Source organism: Panulirus ornatus, chromosome 4 (genome assembly GCF_036320965.1).
Source record: "Panulirus ornatus isolate Po-2019 chromosome 4, ASM3632096v1, whole genome shotgun sequence".
NCBI classification, from domain to species: Eukaryota; Metazoa; Arthropoda; class Malacostraca; order Decapoda; family Palinuridae; genus Panulirus; species Panulirus ornatus.
In genome coordinates this window covers 49,395,037-49,410,798 of record NC_092227.1, presented here as the reverse complement: position 1 = coordinate 49,410,798, position 15,762 = coordinate 49,395,037, and the positions used below count along the sequence as shown (strand labels likewise).

Sequence of the window (15,762 nt, the reverse complement as noted above, 5' to 3'; positions counted from 1 at the left end):
AGTATACTGTATACCCTCCCAGCATACTGTATGCCCTCCCAGCAACTGTATACCCTCCCAGCATACTGTATACCCTCCCAGTATACTGTATACCCTCCCAGCATACTGTATGCCCTCCCAGCATACTGTATGCCCTCCCAGCATACTGTATGCCCTCCCAGCATACTGTATACCCGACCGTCGCACTTACCTCCCTCACCATCCCGTCTATCAAGACTGAACAACAGTGGTGACAACACTCACCCTACACGCAGACCCACATTCACATTCGTATCAATTCATATCTATTCATCTATCTATCTATCTATCTATCTATCTATCTATATATCTATCTATCTATCTATATATATATATATATATATATATATATATATATATATATATATATATATATATATATATTTATACAGTATATACATATAAATTTTTTTTCTTATACATATTCGTCATTTCCCGAGTTAGCGAAGTAGCGTTGATAACAGAGGACTGAGCCTTAGAGGGAATTTCCTCACTTGGCCCCCTTCTCTGTTCCTTCTTTTGGACAATCAAAAATCGCAGTTCAGTGGGAGTTGTTAAGAAGAGTCCATGACTAAATAATCTGATTATTTGTCCTTCAAGATGAACTCTGAGAGATCTGTTCATTATTTTTCAGCACATGATTCCTATGTAAAAATGTCTATGGTCATGTGTATGATTTCAAGAGCATTACGGATATGTGATCTCATAAGTCTGGCTGACGAATGTGGTCATATAAGACATATCTTTAGGCAGTTATGTTATCCTAAGTCGATTGTGAATATGCCTTACTGGGAAGCTATCAAGACATTTTATTAATCTAGTAACCAAAATACGGAAAATGATAAGTCTAGAGATTTAGTGTTGCCCTGTTCTCCTAACTTAGCTAATGTGGGACAGGTACCAAAAACAGTGCTTGTAATGTTGCCTTCCAGTACAATAACACTATTAGTAAGACCTCAATCAAAAGTAGGGCAAATTATCCGAAAATCAGGAGTGTTTACGCCGTCAAATGTAAATCATGTAAAGATGTAAACATTAGCCGGACCGGTAAAACAGTAATTGAGAGATGTTATTGGCACAGTCATTCAGTACGCAGGGGTGACCAGAAAAATGCGATCGCTAAACACTTCCATGAAAACGATTACCCAGCAGACCTAAACAACCCAATCACATTGTATCCCTCTTCTGATTATACCACACGTAACGTCACTGAATCTATCTTAATTGCTAATACGAAGAACTTCAACTTGTGCCCAGGTAACTTTAAAGCCCATTCTGTCATCAACCAAATCATTATGAAATATTCAAGAAACGATAACATGAGGAAAATAGTCGAACACACATCTTGTTACCCAGGCCACACCCCCCCCCCCCCCCCCCATAACCACATGGCATCCCCTACTTTCCCTTTAACGGTCAGGCCAGTGTGTCTTTTAGAATAGCAGAGGAGGGACGGAAGTTTTGAAATGGTGTTGGGATTTAAAAAAAAAACTTTATGAATTGTTTGCACCTGATGAGGCGGACTGTCTCCGCGAAACATGTTGTGCCACATTTATCGAAAAATGACATGTCAGATAAGATCATATGAACTCCTACTGAATTGTGATCCCACCTTCATAACTATCGTCACGGATTAGTATGATCAATATAGATGTGTGTGTGTGTTTGTGTGTGTGTGTGTGTGTGTGTGTGTGTGTGTGTGTGTGTGTGTGTGTGTGTGTGTGTGATGATTAGTGTATACAGAGAGTAAGTAACTCACCAAAAGAGTTATCAGTTTTGCCCCAGCCTGCTACGATGCCAACCTCTCCGCTGAAGTCATCGCTGGGGTCCGGGAGACATATGGGTAAAATGTTTTCTCGGTACAAGACGGGACGGTTCAGGCGTAGCACTGCTATGTCATACCTGTTGAGCAGACCAGATGCAGTAGGAAAGCACTCGAACTGTGCACGATGAATGGTACCGTAATGCATACCTAGCTGGCAGGATCTAAGAAATATGATCAAAACTTCGGACACATTACGAATTATACAACCGACTGAAATATACTTCATTCATCAGGGAAAGTCGAACATAAAGGAAAATGGAACCTGCACACACGACAACTAACCTGTCAGGCTGCGTCAACATGTACTTGAAGTTTGGATGTATTCGTTTCTCCACCACAGCGAAAGTCTCCTTGGGTAAAGGTTCCTCATACTCACCTGTGTCTTTGGTATCGAACTCACCGAGGTGGACGGTGATCTGGTTCAGCCGCGCTCTGAAACGAAAGGTTGACTTTCAGGCGCCTGAACTACGGAGGTTATGGGTCAACATGTGACTAATGTTGGTGTAATTAGTCTTGGTATATCACAGGGAGGGTGAGCTCGTTTCCTAACCCTGTATAACACACACACGTACACAACCCAACGAACGCCAAGTACTCATTCATCGACCAACCTCAAAGAGGAATGTGAACAGTTGGGTTGGCTGTGAGATGGCTGTCTGGCCTGGGATTCGATCCTGATCCCGTTGGAATTGATGGATGGCAACTTTATCCACGGCAGAATGAGGCTGCGTTAGTTAGAAGCGTACACAGTCGTATAATTTTTGGGATCTATATCTTGTTTGTTCGTCCACTACGGTGGATGAAAACACTTTAGCCTAGGTGTTGACACCAGGTGTACAATGGCTTCACACTCTCCCCTAAATATTTTCCACAACAGAGCTGCTGACACTTACATCACTGCCTCTATGCTTGCACTTTCTTTCTTTTTGTTTGTCACTGAGTTTAGTACTTTAGTACGGTTTCATAAATTTAATTTGGCATCTGAATTAAAGCGTAATTCAAATACATTCGAAGTCTCTCTCTTAGCCCATACGATGACAAATGTAAATACCATGAATGCATTTATTCGGCAATACCAACAACCAGCATTTCAAATTCTCAAAACTACTGCAATGCGTTATGCGTGACTGTATCCCTTAGTCCATCACTGAATGAGATACTGCTACCGAGGCCGATAGAAGGTGCCGATGGATTCGCAAGAACTCCTGGTGTTAACTCAGTTTCAAAGCTCAGTCTTTTGAAAGGAAAAGCGGTATAATTTTCCTGTGTAACAGCTTGAGATCACCGGTGATGTCCCATATTCTTACATCACGTTATGGATTGTCCCTTTAATCTACTGTCCCAAAATACACAAGATGGACACTTCTCATTGTGTCTATAATGATATGCTGACGCTGTACTAAGCTCCTGGTCTAGAGAACATTGAGCTTTATGAACCATAATTCTATGTCACAATATGATCTTTATCCTCTGATATTTCAACCATCTCCATCGCCTCAAGATACATCAGAAACTTACTTTGCATTCAACTTTTATTCATGTTTGACGAATAGTTTTGTAAGACTTCATATCAAATTGTTTCGGGCAGAGTTACTTACTAAAACATGCCTTCAAGGCCGAAAGTTCTTTATATGAAAATTATGGTTTTCTTATCGGAATGCTGGCATGAGCATTTAAGCGATCAATTAAAATCTTTAACAACTGCCCAGCTAAACTGGCGACCCATCATAAGCATTAACATATGTTCAAGAAGCTCTTTCCTTCCACACGTTCTTCATCGCTCCCAGAACCCTCGACCACTCCTCACTCTATGATTCATTTCTGCTTACATGGTTCCATCCGCTACTAAGACCACTCCCAGATGTCTAAAACACTTCACTTCCTCCAAGTTTTCTCAATTCAGACTTACATCCCAATTAACTAGTTCCTCAACCCTAATGATCTTGTTCTTATTCACATTTACTCTTAACTTTCTCCTTACACTTTTCCAAACTCAGCCACCAACCTCTGCAGTTTCTCACAAGAATCAACCACTAGAGCTGTATCATCGGCAAAGAACAACTAACTCAATTCCCAGGCCCTCTCATCCACAACAAACTGCATACTCGCCCCTCTTTCCAAAACTCTTGCATTTGCCTCCCTAACAACCCCATCCATAAATAAATTAAACAACCATGGGGGCAGCACACACCCCTGCCGCAGACCGACATTCACTGGGAACCAGTCACTCTCCTCTCTCCCTACTCGTACACATCCTTACATCCTTGATAAAAAATGTTCACTGCTTCTAGCAACTTACCTCCCACACCATATATTCTTAAAACCTTCCACAGAGCATCTCTATCAACCCTATCATATGCCTTCTTCAGATCCATAAATGCTACATACAAATCCATTTGTTTTTCGAAGTATTTCTCACATAAATTCTTCAAAGCAAACACCTGATCCACATCCTTACCAACCAATCAACAACACTGTCACCCCATTGTTTTTATAAATTCCACTGCAATACCATCCAAACCCACCACCCTGCCGGACTTCATCATCCCCAAAGATTTCACCACCTCTTTTCTCTTCATCAAATCATTCTCCCTGCCCTCTCACTTCGCACACCACTCCGACCAAAACACCCTATATCTGCCACTCTGTCATCCAATACATTCAACAAACCTTCAAAATACTCACTCCATCCCTTCTCACACCATCACTATGTTATCACTTCCCCACTTGCTCCCATCACCGAGGTTCCCATTGTTCTTTTGTCTTACGCACATTATTTACCTCCTTCAAAAACATCATTTCATTTTCCCTGAAATTTAATGAAACTCTCTCACCCAAACTCTCATTTGCCCTCTTTTTCACCTCTTGCACCTTTCTCTAGACCAGACTCCACCTGCAAGTAGTTACACCGCGAGTGAAGACCCACCCTCGGCCAAGTTGTATCGCCGTTCATGGACAATAAAGAATTACAGCCTCGTCGAGGAACTTGTCAGTCCAGAGGAGTCCAACATTTCTTTGCTTCTAATAAAGAACGCAGTCTTGAAGTTGCAAGGGGTACAGTACCCCTTCTAAGGAGCTATGGCAGCACTTAGGAAGCCAGCCACGTTTACCGAGCGGGACCACAGGTGAAGAAGTGTGATAATATTGTGTCATTTGTCTTTGAGGGGTGTGCGAAAGACAACTGAGGAGCCGGTGTTCAGCTTTTTCAGTGTGGACATTGCTTGCATCTTGGGAATGAAAGATTGCCATATAGACGGCTGTCATGGTTAAGCAGATGGAATAACATAAGGATCGTACAGAAAGCTCTAGTAACTTATGGGGGTAAAATCACTTCTTACACGGCGCAGCGAAGACTCACATGACCAGCAGCGGTAGGGCAGACATCAGGCTGAGGATGACTTACTTGTGGACGCAGTGGGCAGCCGTGGCCACGAAGAAGTGATTAATAAGTACTCCTCCGCACTGGTAGCCCGCGATGCGGATGTGCGCTTGCCATGGGAACTCGCCGAACCTTGCTTCGTTGCCGCCTATGATCCGCTTGGCAAACTGAGATATTCTCTGAATGCCACACTCTGGAACATCGGTGAAGCATTACGATGAGGAAGACATGAGAGAGTGGAGAATGATGATTATTATCAACGAAGTGAGAAAGTGGAGATAGAAGGGTAAATTCAAATTGTTTTTAGAAAATAATGATCGACTGAGCGATATTCCTATACAGTGAAATACAATATAATGATATGAAAATTATGTAAGGTAAATACAATAGAAAAGTTCATTTGAAATTTAGCAAAAACACACTATGCTACAAATTATTTACAATATTGCATTAATTACAGTGAAAGCAACATTATACATACAATATCTTAAATGCTGGAGCAATAAAAAAAAACATCATAAAAATAACACAAAATCTATGCAGCCACAAAGAACTTTTTGTATGGTAAGATCCCAAAGCTCATTTCAGACAGCCATAATAGTGCAAATCAGCCCAATATATATATGTACACCATAAAACCTTCCCACACCGGCCCTCATCCAAGGTAGGTTCACACAAACCTTATCGCATGAAATCCCAGAAACTGAAGATATGAAGATCAAATACTGACAGAAGGAGAACACTCCTCAGGTTTTCGAAGCAATCAATGTTGTATGAAAATTTTGACCTGATATGAACAGTCTCCTTGCACAGTACTCGACAAAAAGATGAATTTCAATAGAAAAAGAATATTAGAGCTTCGAAGAATAACCATACCAAACATTATCACTTCAGTCTCATCACAATTGTCTCCATACTATAACGTATCAATTACCACACTGCTCTGGCCTCTGCACTGGGAACATAATCACATTATTTTGGTTAGTATTCTCAGGAAAGAGATGGTCGTCTACCTGGTTCATTTACAAGAGCTGGCCGTTGCACTCTGGACTCGACTGGGGAGACCTGGAACTGATGTCTGGCCGAGCTTATTACTGGGCCCACACGAACTGCAATAGAATTCTCATGAAGATTTACGGAGATAAGTGATATAATAATGGCGATGGGATGAGAGACGGTGCTTGTTACGTGGACGTGAAAATCTGGATTTGAGTTTATGGTTTTGAAGGTTTTTTTGTTTGGTTTTAGAGGTTTGAGGTATTTCTTCAAGACTCTACTATCCTTCGGTCTGTCTCCTCGTGTTTTCCAGTGTATTTGTACTCAATCAGGTGACTGATCAAGTCTGTCTGAATGTTGCTCGATTTCATGGTTATCAACTGCATGTCCATCTACCTACGGTCATTACCACAAGTCATCAGCGCTCCTGTCTGGACTCAATCGTGAAAACAAACATTAAGTAATGAAGTCATTAACTCTGAACTGTCGTCATAATTATCCAGCTTACAGATAAAATAGGAACGCTCAAAGGTTGAATCACTATAAACAAGTCAGTGCACATTGGCTCACAATTAACTCTGAGGCGTAACCACGATTAACAATTGGCTCTTTGATTCGCAAGGTATTGGCCACTGTCGTAATGACGTCATATCCTTGGAAGGTCGTAAACTATTAGATGATAAACGTCTGCCATATTGAGATCCTTCAGATGAAAATGTGAAATAATGCGGTGATCTCCAACCTCTTACCCTAGCCTTCGTATCACTGTTAGAAACAGGTGGAATGCAATGGCGACTTTTAGTTTTAAGTCCTCTCGCTCGCCCACCCCACTACTCTCCTTATGGAGGAGTCCAGTTTAGCAGGGTTGTGATTCAGGCAATGTAGTCAAGTCATACTCTCTCTACGTCTTTGGCGTTTTGCTTTTACTTCATAATTAGCTTAGAATTTTGACTTCCTAACTAATTCCGGTGATAAAATCCATCAAGAAATGTCACAGAGATATTTATGACATCTGACGAACACGAATGTACTAAAGGTACTAAAAGCAGCTCCTCATCATGTACGTGGTTCTAACTGCGTCCGTTGATGATATGAAAACACATAACTGCTTTAATACGGCTTGACTGTTTACCACATCCATGATCAGCTCCGCCCGTCACTTTCATCCTCAACATCTATACCGCATAAGGTAGCTCTTCTTCGATGTAATATGCTCCTTACCCTTATTTCTACGTCATCAGGTTGGTCATTATAAGGTTGTCTTCATAATGAAGTGCTGCTGAGATATCTATTCTGTATCTCTATAAAGCATTGGCCAGCATTTTGTTTCCCAAGCAACATCCAGAAAAACATCTTCCTCTAAACAGAGAATCACATCACAAATAAACACTAGGATTACTTACAGCGCACGGCTCTTACAGATGTTAATAGTTTCGTTGTTTTGTTTCGCAATCTAATTTTGTTTTCTACTTTGAGTTTTCTGTCCGGCTTGATTCTCCTAACCCTGTCCCTAATACACACCCATATACAGCCTTGTGGACATATGTATGTACTTGGAATGATTACTATCATATCTTTACGGACATTCCACTAATTTCTGTTTTATCATCATACTATAATGTTCTCCAACTCATCATCCTCCCTCCGTACGTACACACAGTTCCGGCCGTCTTCAGTCACTGGCCCGTACTAGGCTACAGACTAGCGAATCAAATAGCCTTTTGTTTATGTACGCAATACTCTACCGTGTTACCTTGACTGAGATAACAACTTCATGAGTTATTATCGGGTTACTTATACCACCACTTTATAATGGCGATTGTAAACATTATCATCTACTTTGTGTAACTGAGTTTGATCTATCACTTCAAATCAAGAATATGTACCGTCTTCTCTGAATAGTATAAGGTGACATTATGGCCTTGATGGCTGGATATTTATCACTCATGGTATTGTGTGCAAAGGTTGAAGGTAAAATTTGTTTTTTGCGATTGGTTTTTCTAAACATCTAATTCCAGACTACACTTACGAAAGCCACCTCTCGGTCTAGTAGGTAACTGCCTACTAATTTTATATTAGACTGTCATGTGTCCCTCCTGTATAGTCTTCTAAGATTTCTGAGAAGGGAGTTGTGGACTATGGCAAGTTAGATGTGGCATGAACCTCCAGTAATAGTGAGAAGTCAGATTGTGTTGCAAACGGCTTTTCATAATGTAAGGTGCACAGTTACGTCGTGTCAAACAGTGAGAGTATATCGTTATGGTTTTGATATATATATATATATATATATATATATATATATATATATATATATATATATATATATATATATATATATATGCTTTTCAATTTAGTAGTGTTGAAAACTAGCTGGAAAATTTCATGTATCCAATGTCTGACATTTTCTGTTCAGTATTCGAGCGAATGTGGTCCTGTAGAGAATGTATGGGGCAAATGGATGCATGGCTGAGATAACACTATCACCTCATGAGATGCAGAATCAAGACGTGCAACATGCAACATAATTGGTACCTGAACCTAAGACGGTTGACTGAGAAGACTGGGAATCTCAGTCAGTCGATATAATGCTGGGCTGCAGAAAAGGTCATAATCTAGTAACAGTTAAAGATACGGTGCCATGGTGTATCAGCAGAAATCTAATTTCAGTTCTTTCGTATGAGGAATACGTAATTAGGATATTATTACAAAGGTAAGGTAAACTGGTCAGTTAATGTGATGACAATAACTATAGGTATCTTTACAAATGAAAAGGCATTCCCGGGCCATGATAACTGTAGGACCAAAAACATCAGCAAGCCAAGATCACCTGATCAACCTTAAACCCTAATTAAGGTCAGGATTTCTTGACTCTGGACTACTAAATGTGCATTATGTGATTATAATAACAGCCTTCATTTTTTCCCCTGTTTGCCATCAACCTTACCCATCTTTGATGATTTCTTACTGAACAGTTAAGCACGACTAGATAAGATTAAATTGATTATTGGTTACAACTATAATAACTTCTACACACTTATCAAATATTTTAATTTTCCATGACCAAACAAGATGGTTACCGTATTCTTAACGTTTAAACGTACTTTTTCCAGCATAGTTTCCATAAATCTAAGCACAGAGTTTACCTTCTTGGTAACATACAAGCGGTCATACGAAAGACAGTGAAGTGAGATCATTGCAGCAGGATGTATTTCAATGGCAATCCAAGATTTGGTAAATTTGACACAAAAAATAAAAAAAGATGAAATACATGCAAAAAGACACAGGATTGAGACACTGGCAGGATCAGAGGGAATTCATAGGATACAATGTGGAATGCAGGAATATATTTTGAAAATAAAATAGGTCACATTTGTTGTGATAATGCGGTGTGGAATATAAAACATGTTTCACGCTTACCCTCAGATGTATACTATTCTTCACAAAGACCTTCGATTATAGATGAATAATGATCACCCAGAAAACATAGAGGTAAGGTGACAAAGTGTAATATCAGAGGGGGAAGAGGCACACATATATTGGGAAATAACAATAAGACTCACAGGACCCAATAGAGGTGAAATTATGTCATGAACATTTGATAAAGACATTTTGATTAAGAAGTTGCCCTCTCTTGCATGGGCCACATGCACCGTGAGAGTGTATGTGGTCTTAGAATCATCCTTAACACATGAGAAAATGTTGAAGATTCTCCGGTGGTGGATGTTGAAGAAGCCTTAATGACCTCAGCAGTTGAAAGGCCCAGAACCCAGCCAGCGAAGCTTATATTGTCACTAGATAAAAAAAAAAGTATTAAAGAAATCAAGAGAGCAACTACCTCGAGGTTATTTGCGCCTTACGTTCCACAAACTTGATCTCCCACGAGAGAATGATGGGATGATCTATGTCTGGCCTCACTTGCGCATGAGAGTACCGTCTAGTGAGGAGAAAAGTCTGGTCCTCAAAGCTGACAGCTCATCTCTGGCAACACTTATCATGCAGACCCTTCGATAGTCTTTTGTCTCTGCTCTCATAGTGGATGACAGTAGTAATCATTGTCACCTCAAAAGACAGTTGCTGTCACTTTCCCTCTAAGTTCTCGTCTTTCATTGTTTCAGGATAGGCCTCACTGGTTTTGATTTTGTTTCGGTATTTGGGTTCAGAAAAACCCTACCATTTTTTTCTCTCTAGAAGTCTTACTTTACCAAGTGCCGTTTGCTTTACGTCAAAAGGCAACTCAACATGGAAAGTTTTCCATCTGAATGCATGTATTGCTGTTGGGTCTTAAACACTGGAGGCTGAGGTGACGGCCAGTGAACCAAGCCTTCAGAGAAGATTCTTTAAGGGTTTCTTCTAAGAGGAAGGAGGGAAAAGATGCACAAATTATACGACAAAGATAGAAGGATGAAGAACAGGAGGAGATTCAGGGAAGGAGATGGGAGGAGAGAGAAAAATAACGAAGCAACACTTGCAGCGAAAAATGCTAGCAGCAACATCAGTAGTAGTAGTAGTAGTAGTAGTAGTAGTAGTAGTAGTAGTAGTAGAAAGAGTATCAGTAGTAATAGTAATAGTATTCTTAACAGAAGTAACAACAGTAACAATCGTAGTCGTAGTCGTAATATCAGCAACGGAACTTTTAGATGAAGAAGAAGCTTTTAACGCCAAGGAAAGTGACAGGAAAGGTTATGACTAGTTGTAGCAGCAGTAGGGCTCGAAGCATATGAAATGTAACACAAAAGGTCAAAGCATTGGAAACATGATGGTAAAGGTCGAAGCATCTACAATATGATGGTAAAGGTGGAAGGATCTACAGTATGATGGTAAAGATCGGAGCATGTGAAACACGATGGTAAAGGTCGAAGCATATGAAATATGACAGCAGAGGTCGAAGTATCTGAAACATGATGCTAGAGGTCGAAGCATCTGAATCATAAAAGAAGGAAGTTCGAAGTATATGAAACATGATGATAGCAGAGGTCGAAGCATCTGAATCACAACAGAAGAAGGTCGAAGCATCTGAAAATTTTTAGAAGCCACAGGAAAGGAGAGGTAAACTTATATGCAACAAGGGAGAGAGGGGGAAAAAGAGGGGAAAAACAGGAAAGAAAAGATTGATAAAATATATAAAAAGTTAAATAAAACAAATGGCAGAACTCTACCTTCAAAGGTTAACAGAAGAACGAAAAAAAAAAAAAATAGGAACTCTTAACCCAGCCAAGAAGGAACTCTAAAAGTATTCTGTTACAAACTTTATGCAAGATCAGAAATAAGGACTTAGAAGTAAGGCTTTACGGGATGATTTTGCTGATGAAACAAAACGTAAAGATAAATGTCATCGAGCAAGGAAAAATAACTAGATATAGGTCATAAATTTTGTTGTGTATTGATATTATGGGACAGAACGAGAGGAAACAAGAGGCAATGAAATGGAAGTGTCAGGACATACCCGAACAAGAACTAGGTAGATGACGTAACGAGTACAGGTATAAGATACGAGGACAAAAGAGTTTCAAGAGATGTAAAGACAAAATATACGAATTGAGGCAGGCACAGGAGACTCTTAAGAGAAGAGCATATAAAACATCTAAAATGAAAATATTTTGTTTAAGAGGCAGAACAAAGATGACGGTAAACACACAGAAAGATGACGATGTTCTGTGAAAGGATCAAAACAGGAGGATAGATGGAGGCAGACAATCAACTAGGTGGACAGCAAGCAGGAAGGAGACATTACCTGGGAGTCGGTTAAGGCCCCAGGGTCGTGGGGGAAAATAAGGTCTCGGGCGACGATGGAGTGGAAATGGTGGCCGACGAACTGTAAATGACAGGCAATAAACAGGTTACAGTCAGTCTCGCGCTGAACTAATGGGAGGGAGCAGCAGCGGCAGCAGTAACAAGGTGACTGCCAGTCATCTGCTGCCCAGTAACAGGAAGGAGGGTTACGTTTGGAGAAAATGCTAGTCTCATCAAGTCACAGTCAAGTCCGTAGGTTGATCGCTTACTTGGGTAAGTATCAAGGCGAAGACATGCTACCTACCCAGCCACCAGCCCTGAGAGGCTAATGTATTGTACAGCTGTTGAGCTAACAACTTCATCAATCACTGCCTACTTACAGTGGACAGTGGTCACTGGTTACTGATCATGTTGGAAGCTTAAACAACGTCTGAAACTTAGCTTGACTCAGCTTGGCTCAGCTTGACTGTAAAGAGCTGTACCAGAGATTCGTCTGTGTTTGAATGTGCACAACAGCTTCGCTTTTGGCACAACGTTTAACCTATTTTAATCAAAAAGGTTGTGGCACTAATCAGGAGTCAGTAAGCTACAAACCGTTATCTCCAATCATGACACCAAGTATAACATGTTGCCCAGGTTATTTACAGTGAACACCTCACACATCCGACTATGTACAGATCATGCACATATACAGTCATACCTCTCCATGTTACAGTCAACATGTCTACTATTCTCCACAGCCTAAATCGGGTGTTGAACCGGTACGGAACCTTTATGATATGTTGCTTGTGCTGGGCTCCAGTAACGAAGAACTGTACATTACCCTTCGCTAGGGAAGTTTACAGTCTCCTACTCACTTGGTCTTTTTACTTTATAACGTCTTATGGTAATATATGGGAACTTATCCGACAATCTAATACACCAATACAATATATATATATATATATATATATATATATATATATATATATATATATAATCCAAGAAAGCCATTTACTGGAACCAAACACAAGACTTTTCGAGCTGCCTCACAAATTAGTATAAACTACAGTTAACAAAAGAAATGTGTAACATTTACAATCTAATTTTAAAACCATGGATTTTTTTTTTTTATAGTTTTAACTGTGAACTGGTGTTCTCGGGCGAGCACTATGTAGTTAAGGGACTGTGGGGCTGGGAATAAAAGAGTGAGGTGGATGGTGAGGAGAGGCGGGGATTACGCCGCAAGTTGCAGATGTGGCCAACGGTCGAAGTGAGGACTGGGGGAGGGAGCGGGTGAGGTGTGGTGAGGTGGGGTAGAAGGGATCGGGAGGGGAAGGAGTGGATGTGAACTAAGGGAGGGTAATGCCGTGTGTGCAGTGAAATGATCTGGAAGATCTCGTGCTGCTGAAGCGGTGAAGGTGCTGCACCAGTGTGAAGGAACAGAGTGCTAAGAAGACCTTGGGTACACCAATCAGTGCTGGGACGTGGGTTATGCAAGGGAATGGAGTCCATATTAGTCGGTCAGTGCTAGGGTGTGGAAGCGAAAGCTCAAAACGTACAACGGTCTGGGTTAGAGATGCAAGAGTTACTTTGCTCTCCAGATATTTACGGAGTTAATGTGTACAGAAAATGATATACATGAAAAGGGTAGTTAGTAAATTACAGCCGACTGAAAATACATTGTTAGCGGCAGATGGCTACCGCTGTTACATGAGTCTACCAGTCACTCACTGAATGTCGAGTGGTGCATATTTACAGACCTCTCATTATTAGCATCGTCCAAAACTACTTATCACTAACATTATGATTCCTGTCTTTGGTTACAAACCCCGGCATATATGCTTTATGTCTGTCTATAATAAGACTGCATAACTGTCATGGGAAAATATTTTTTAGACAGAATACAGAAGATCGGGACAAGGTATCACAAGAGCGTTGTCATATAGCAGGATGAGTTAGTTTGTCCTAGGAGTACATAAACAAAATGCTCCAAAATGATGTGTTGATGCGTGATGAGCGAGATGTGCAAGCAATGTCTCGTGATTTAGTGTTCTAGAGCAATGTTACTGACATGCGAAGGTAATACCTGAAATATAAAGTCATAGGTTAATATTTGGTTTACATAGTCAACGGCAAATATGGGTCCTCGACTGAACTGAATGTTCAATTACTACAGCTGCTTAGTCTTCTAGTTTATTTAAACTAATCAAGTAGATTGCTCATTGCCAATTGCATACAGATTAATACATGATACATATGTACAGTATGATATAATGTTTAAAACAGATAGCTAATAAAACTTAAAGTCTTTATAAGTCTACAGATAAAATCTACTATGCTACGAGGTCTCAGTTATACTAATAATGATCATATACCTAATCTAAACTGTGGAAGCCCTACTTAATTCATATAACAAATGCATAATTCATGTATAATAAAATCCATTTGATACACACCCTAGACAATCTCAAGTAATCATACGTTTCTTATCTGACTATTGTTATATAAACCTGTCAGTCACCACTTCCGCTGCATGGGAGAAATTCTGCCTTTCATGAAAGAACATCTTCGTTCATTTGTGTTTGTATCTCTTAGCTTGTAAACCTCAAGTTTAGTGCAATTGTTCGTGTTATTTTTTCACATCTTTGTGGGTCGTGGTACGACCAGTTCTTTTTAGTGTAAAGTGTTACCAAGTTCACATTCAAGATCAGTATGGGACTGAGTAGTAGCATGCGTAGTTTCCAACATGGCTGGGCTGACTGGTGAGTACTGATACTACAGGTGCCAAAGACCACGATAAAGTTGACAGGTCTGAACACATTTGGTTTGTAAATATCAAATACAGTTAGGAAGACCTTCCATGCTGATCGTTATCGGAAAAGGAAAAATATACTTTTTTATGCATTATCCAAAAATCAGAATTTTTGAGAAAGGTTCTCGACCTCGGTGACAGTTTTTTAAAGGTGGCTGTGACGACACGGGGAACTGAAGCCCAATCAAGGCCATCTCATTAAGAAGGAACAGAGAAGGGGGCCAAGTGAGGATTACCCTCAAAGGCTCTGTCCTCTGTTCTGAATGCTACATCGCGAACGCGGGAAATGGCAAATAGTATGAATATATATATATATATATATATATATATATATATATATATATATATATATATATATATATATATATATATATATATATATTATATATATATATATATATATATATATATATATATATATATATATATATATATATATATATATATATATACCATAACCTGAGTCAGGTACCCATTTCATCTACTAACCCACAAGGGGCGGATGACCAGCTGGTCTGACTGTGGAACAACTGCCAAAACCAGGATTCGACCCTAAGCGGCCCGGGAATGCGCCACAGTCAGAGAAGCTAACCGCTGAGGTCCATGAAGCAATGAGAAACAATCTCTTATTTTCGTATTTACATTTCACACTTTGGAATACCTTCCACAGTGTTCGTGACAACGAAAGAATGTTCGTCCGATCAGTTGGCAACTTTTATGATGCATCAACAGTTATGTTCTGTATAGGTTTCTTGTTTCAAACGTACTGTGTTCGGTTTGTCTAGTATTGCTGCGAGTCTCTACTTTGTAACTAGTGATATATATATATATATATATATATATATATATATATATATATATATATATATATATATATATATGTGTGTGTGTGTGTGTGTGTGTGTGTGTGTGTGTGTGTGTGTGTATCCCAGTCACTGCTATATAACAAATAACAGCAAAGAAGTTCCTTTCGTATACTGCGTATTGTAAATTATTGATGACTGTAAGTGTGTGTGTGTG

General features: G+C 39.8%; 1 protein-coding gene across 4 annotated transcripts in view; it reads right to left on the bottom strand.

The window, feature by feature from the left end:
• The window catches only part of LOC139766111 (serine protease 33), a 327,627-nt gene that overhangs the window by 6,534 nt on the left and 305,331 nt on the right, over nucleotides 1-15,762 (bottom strand). For 3 of the 4 annotated variants that reach the window (XM_071694331.1, XM_071694322.1, XM_071694312.1), the window contains exons 5-9: nucleotides 11,950-12,030; nucleotides 6,236-6,331; nucleotides 5,247-5,415; nucleotides 2,126-2,275; nucleotides 1,778-1,920 (exon numbers count right to left, since the gene is read on the bottom strand). In XM_071694331.1, the coding sequence (XP_071550432.1) occupies nucleotides 1,778-1,920; nucleotides 2,126-2,275; nucleotides 5,247-5,415; nucleotides 6,236-6,331; nucleotides 11,950-12,030 (639 nt within the window). The remainder of the gene's footprint in view (nucleotides 1-1,777; nucleotides 1,921-2,125; nucleotides 2,276-5,246; nucleotides 5,416-6,235; nucleotides 6,332-11,949; nucleotides 12,031-15,762) is intronic. The other variant, XM_071694337.1, reaches the window with a different exon arrangement.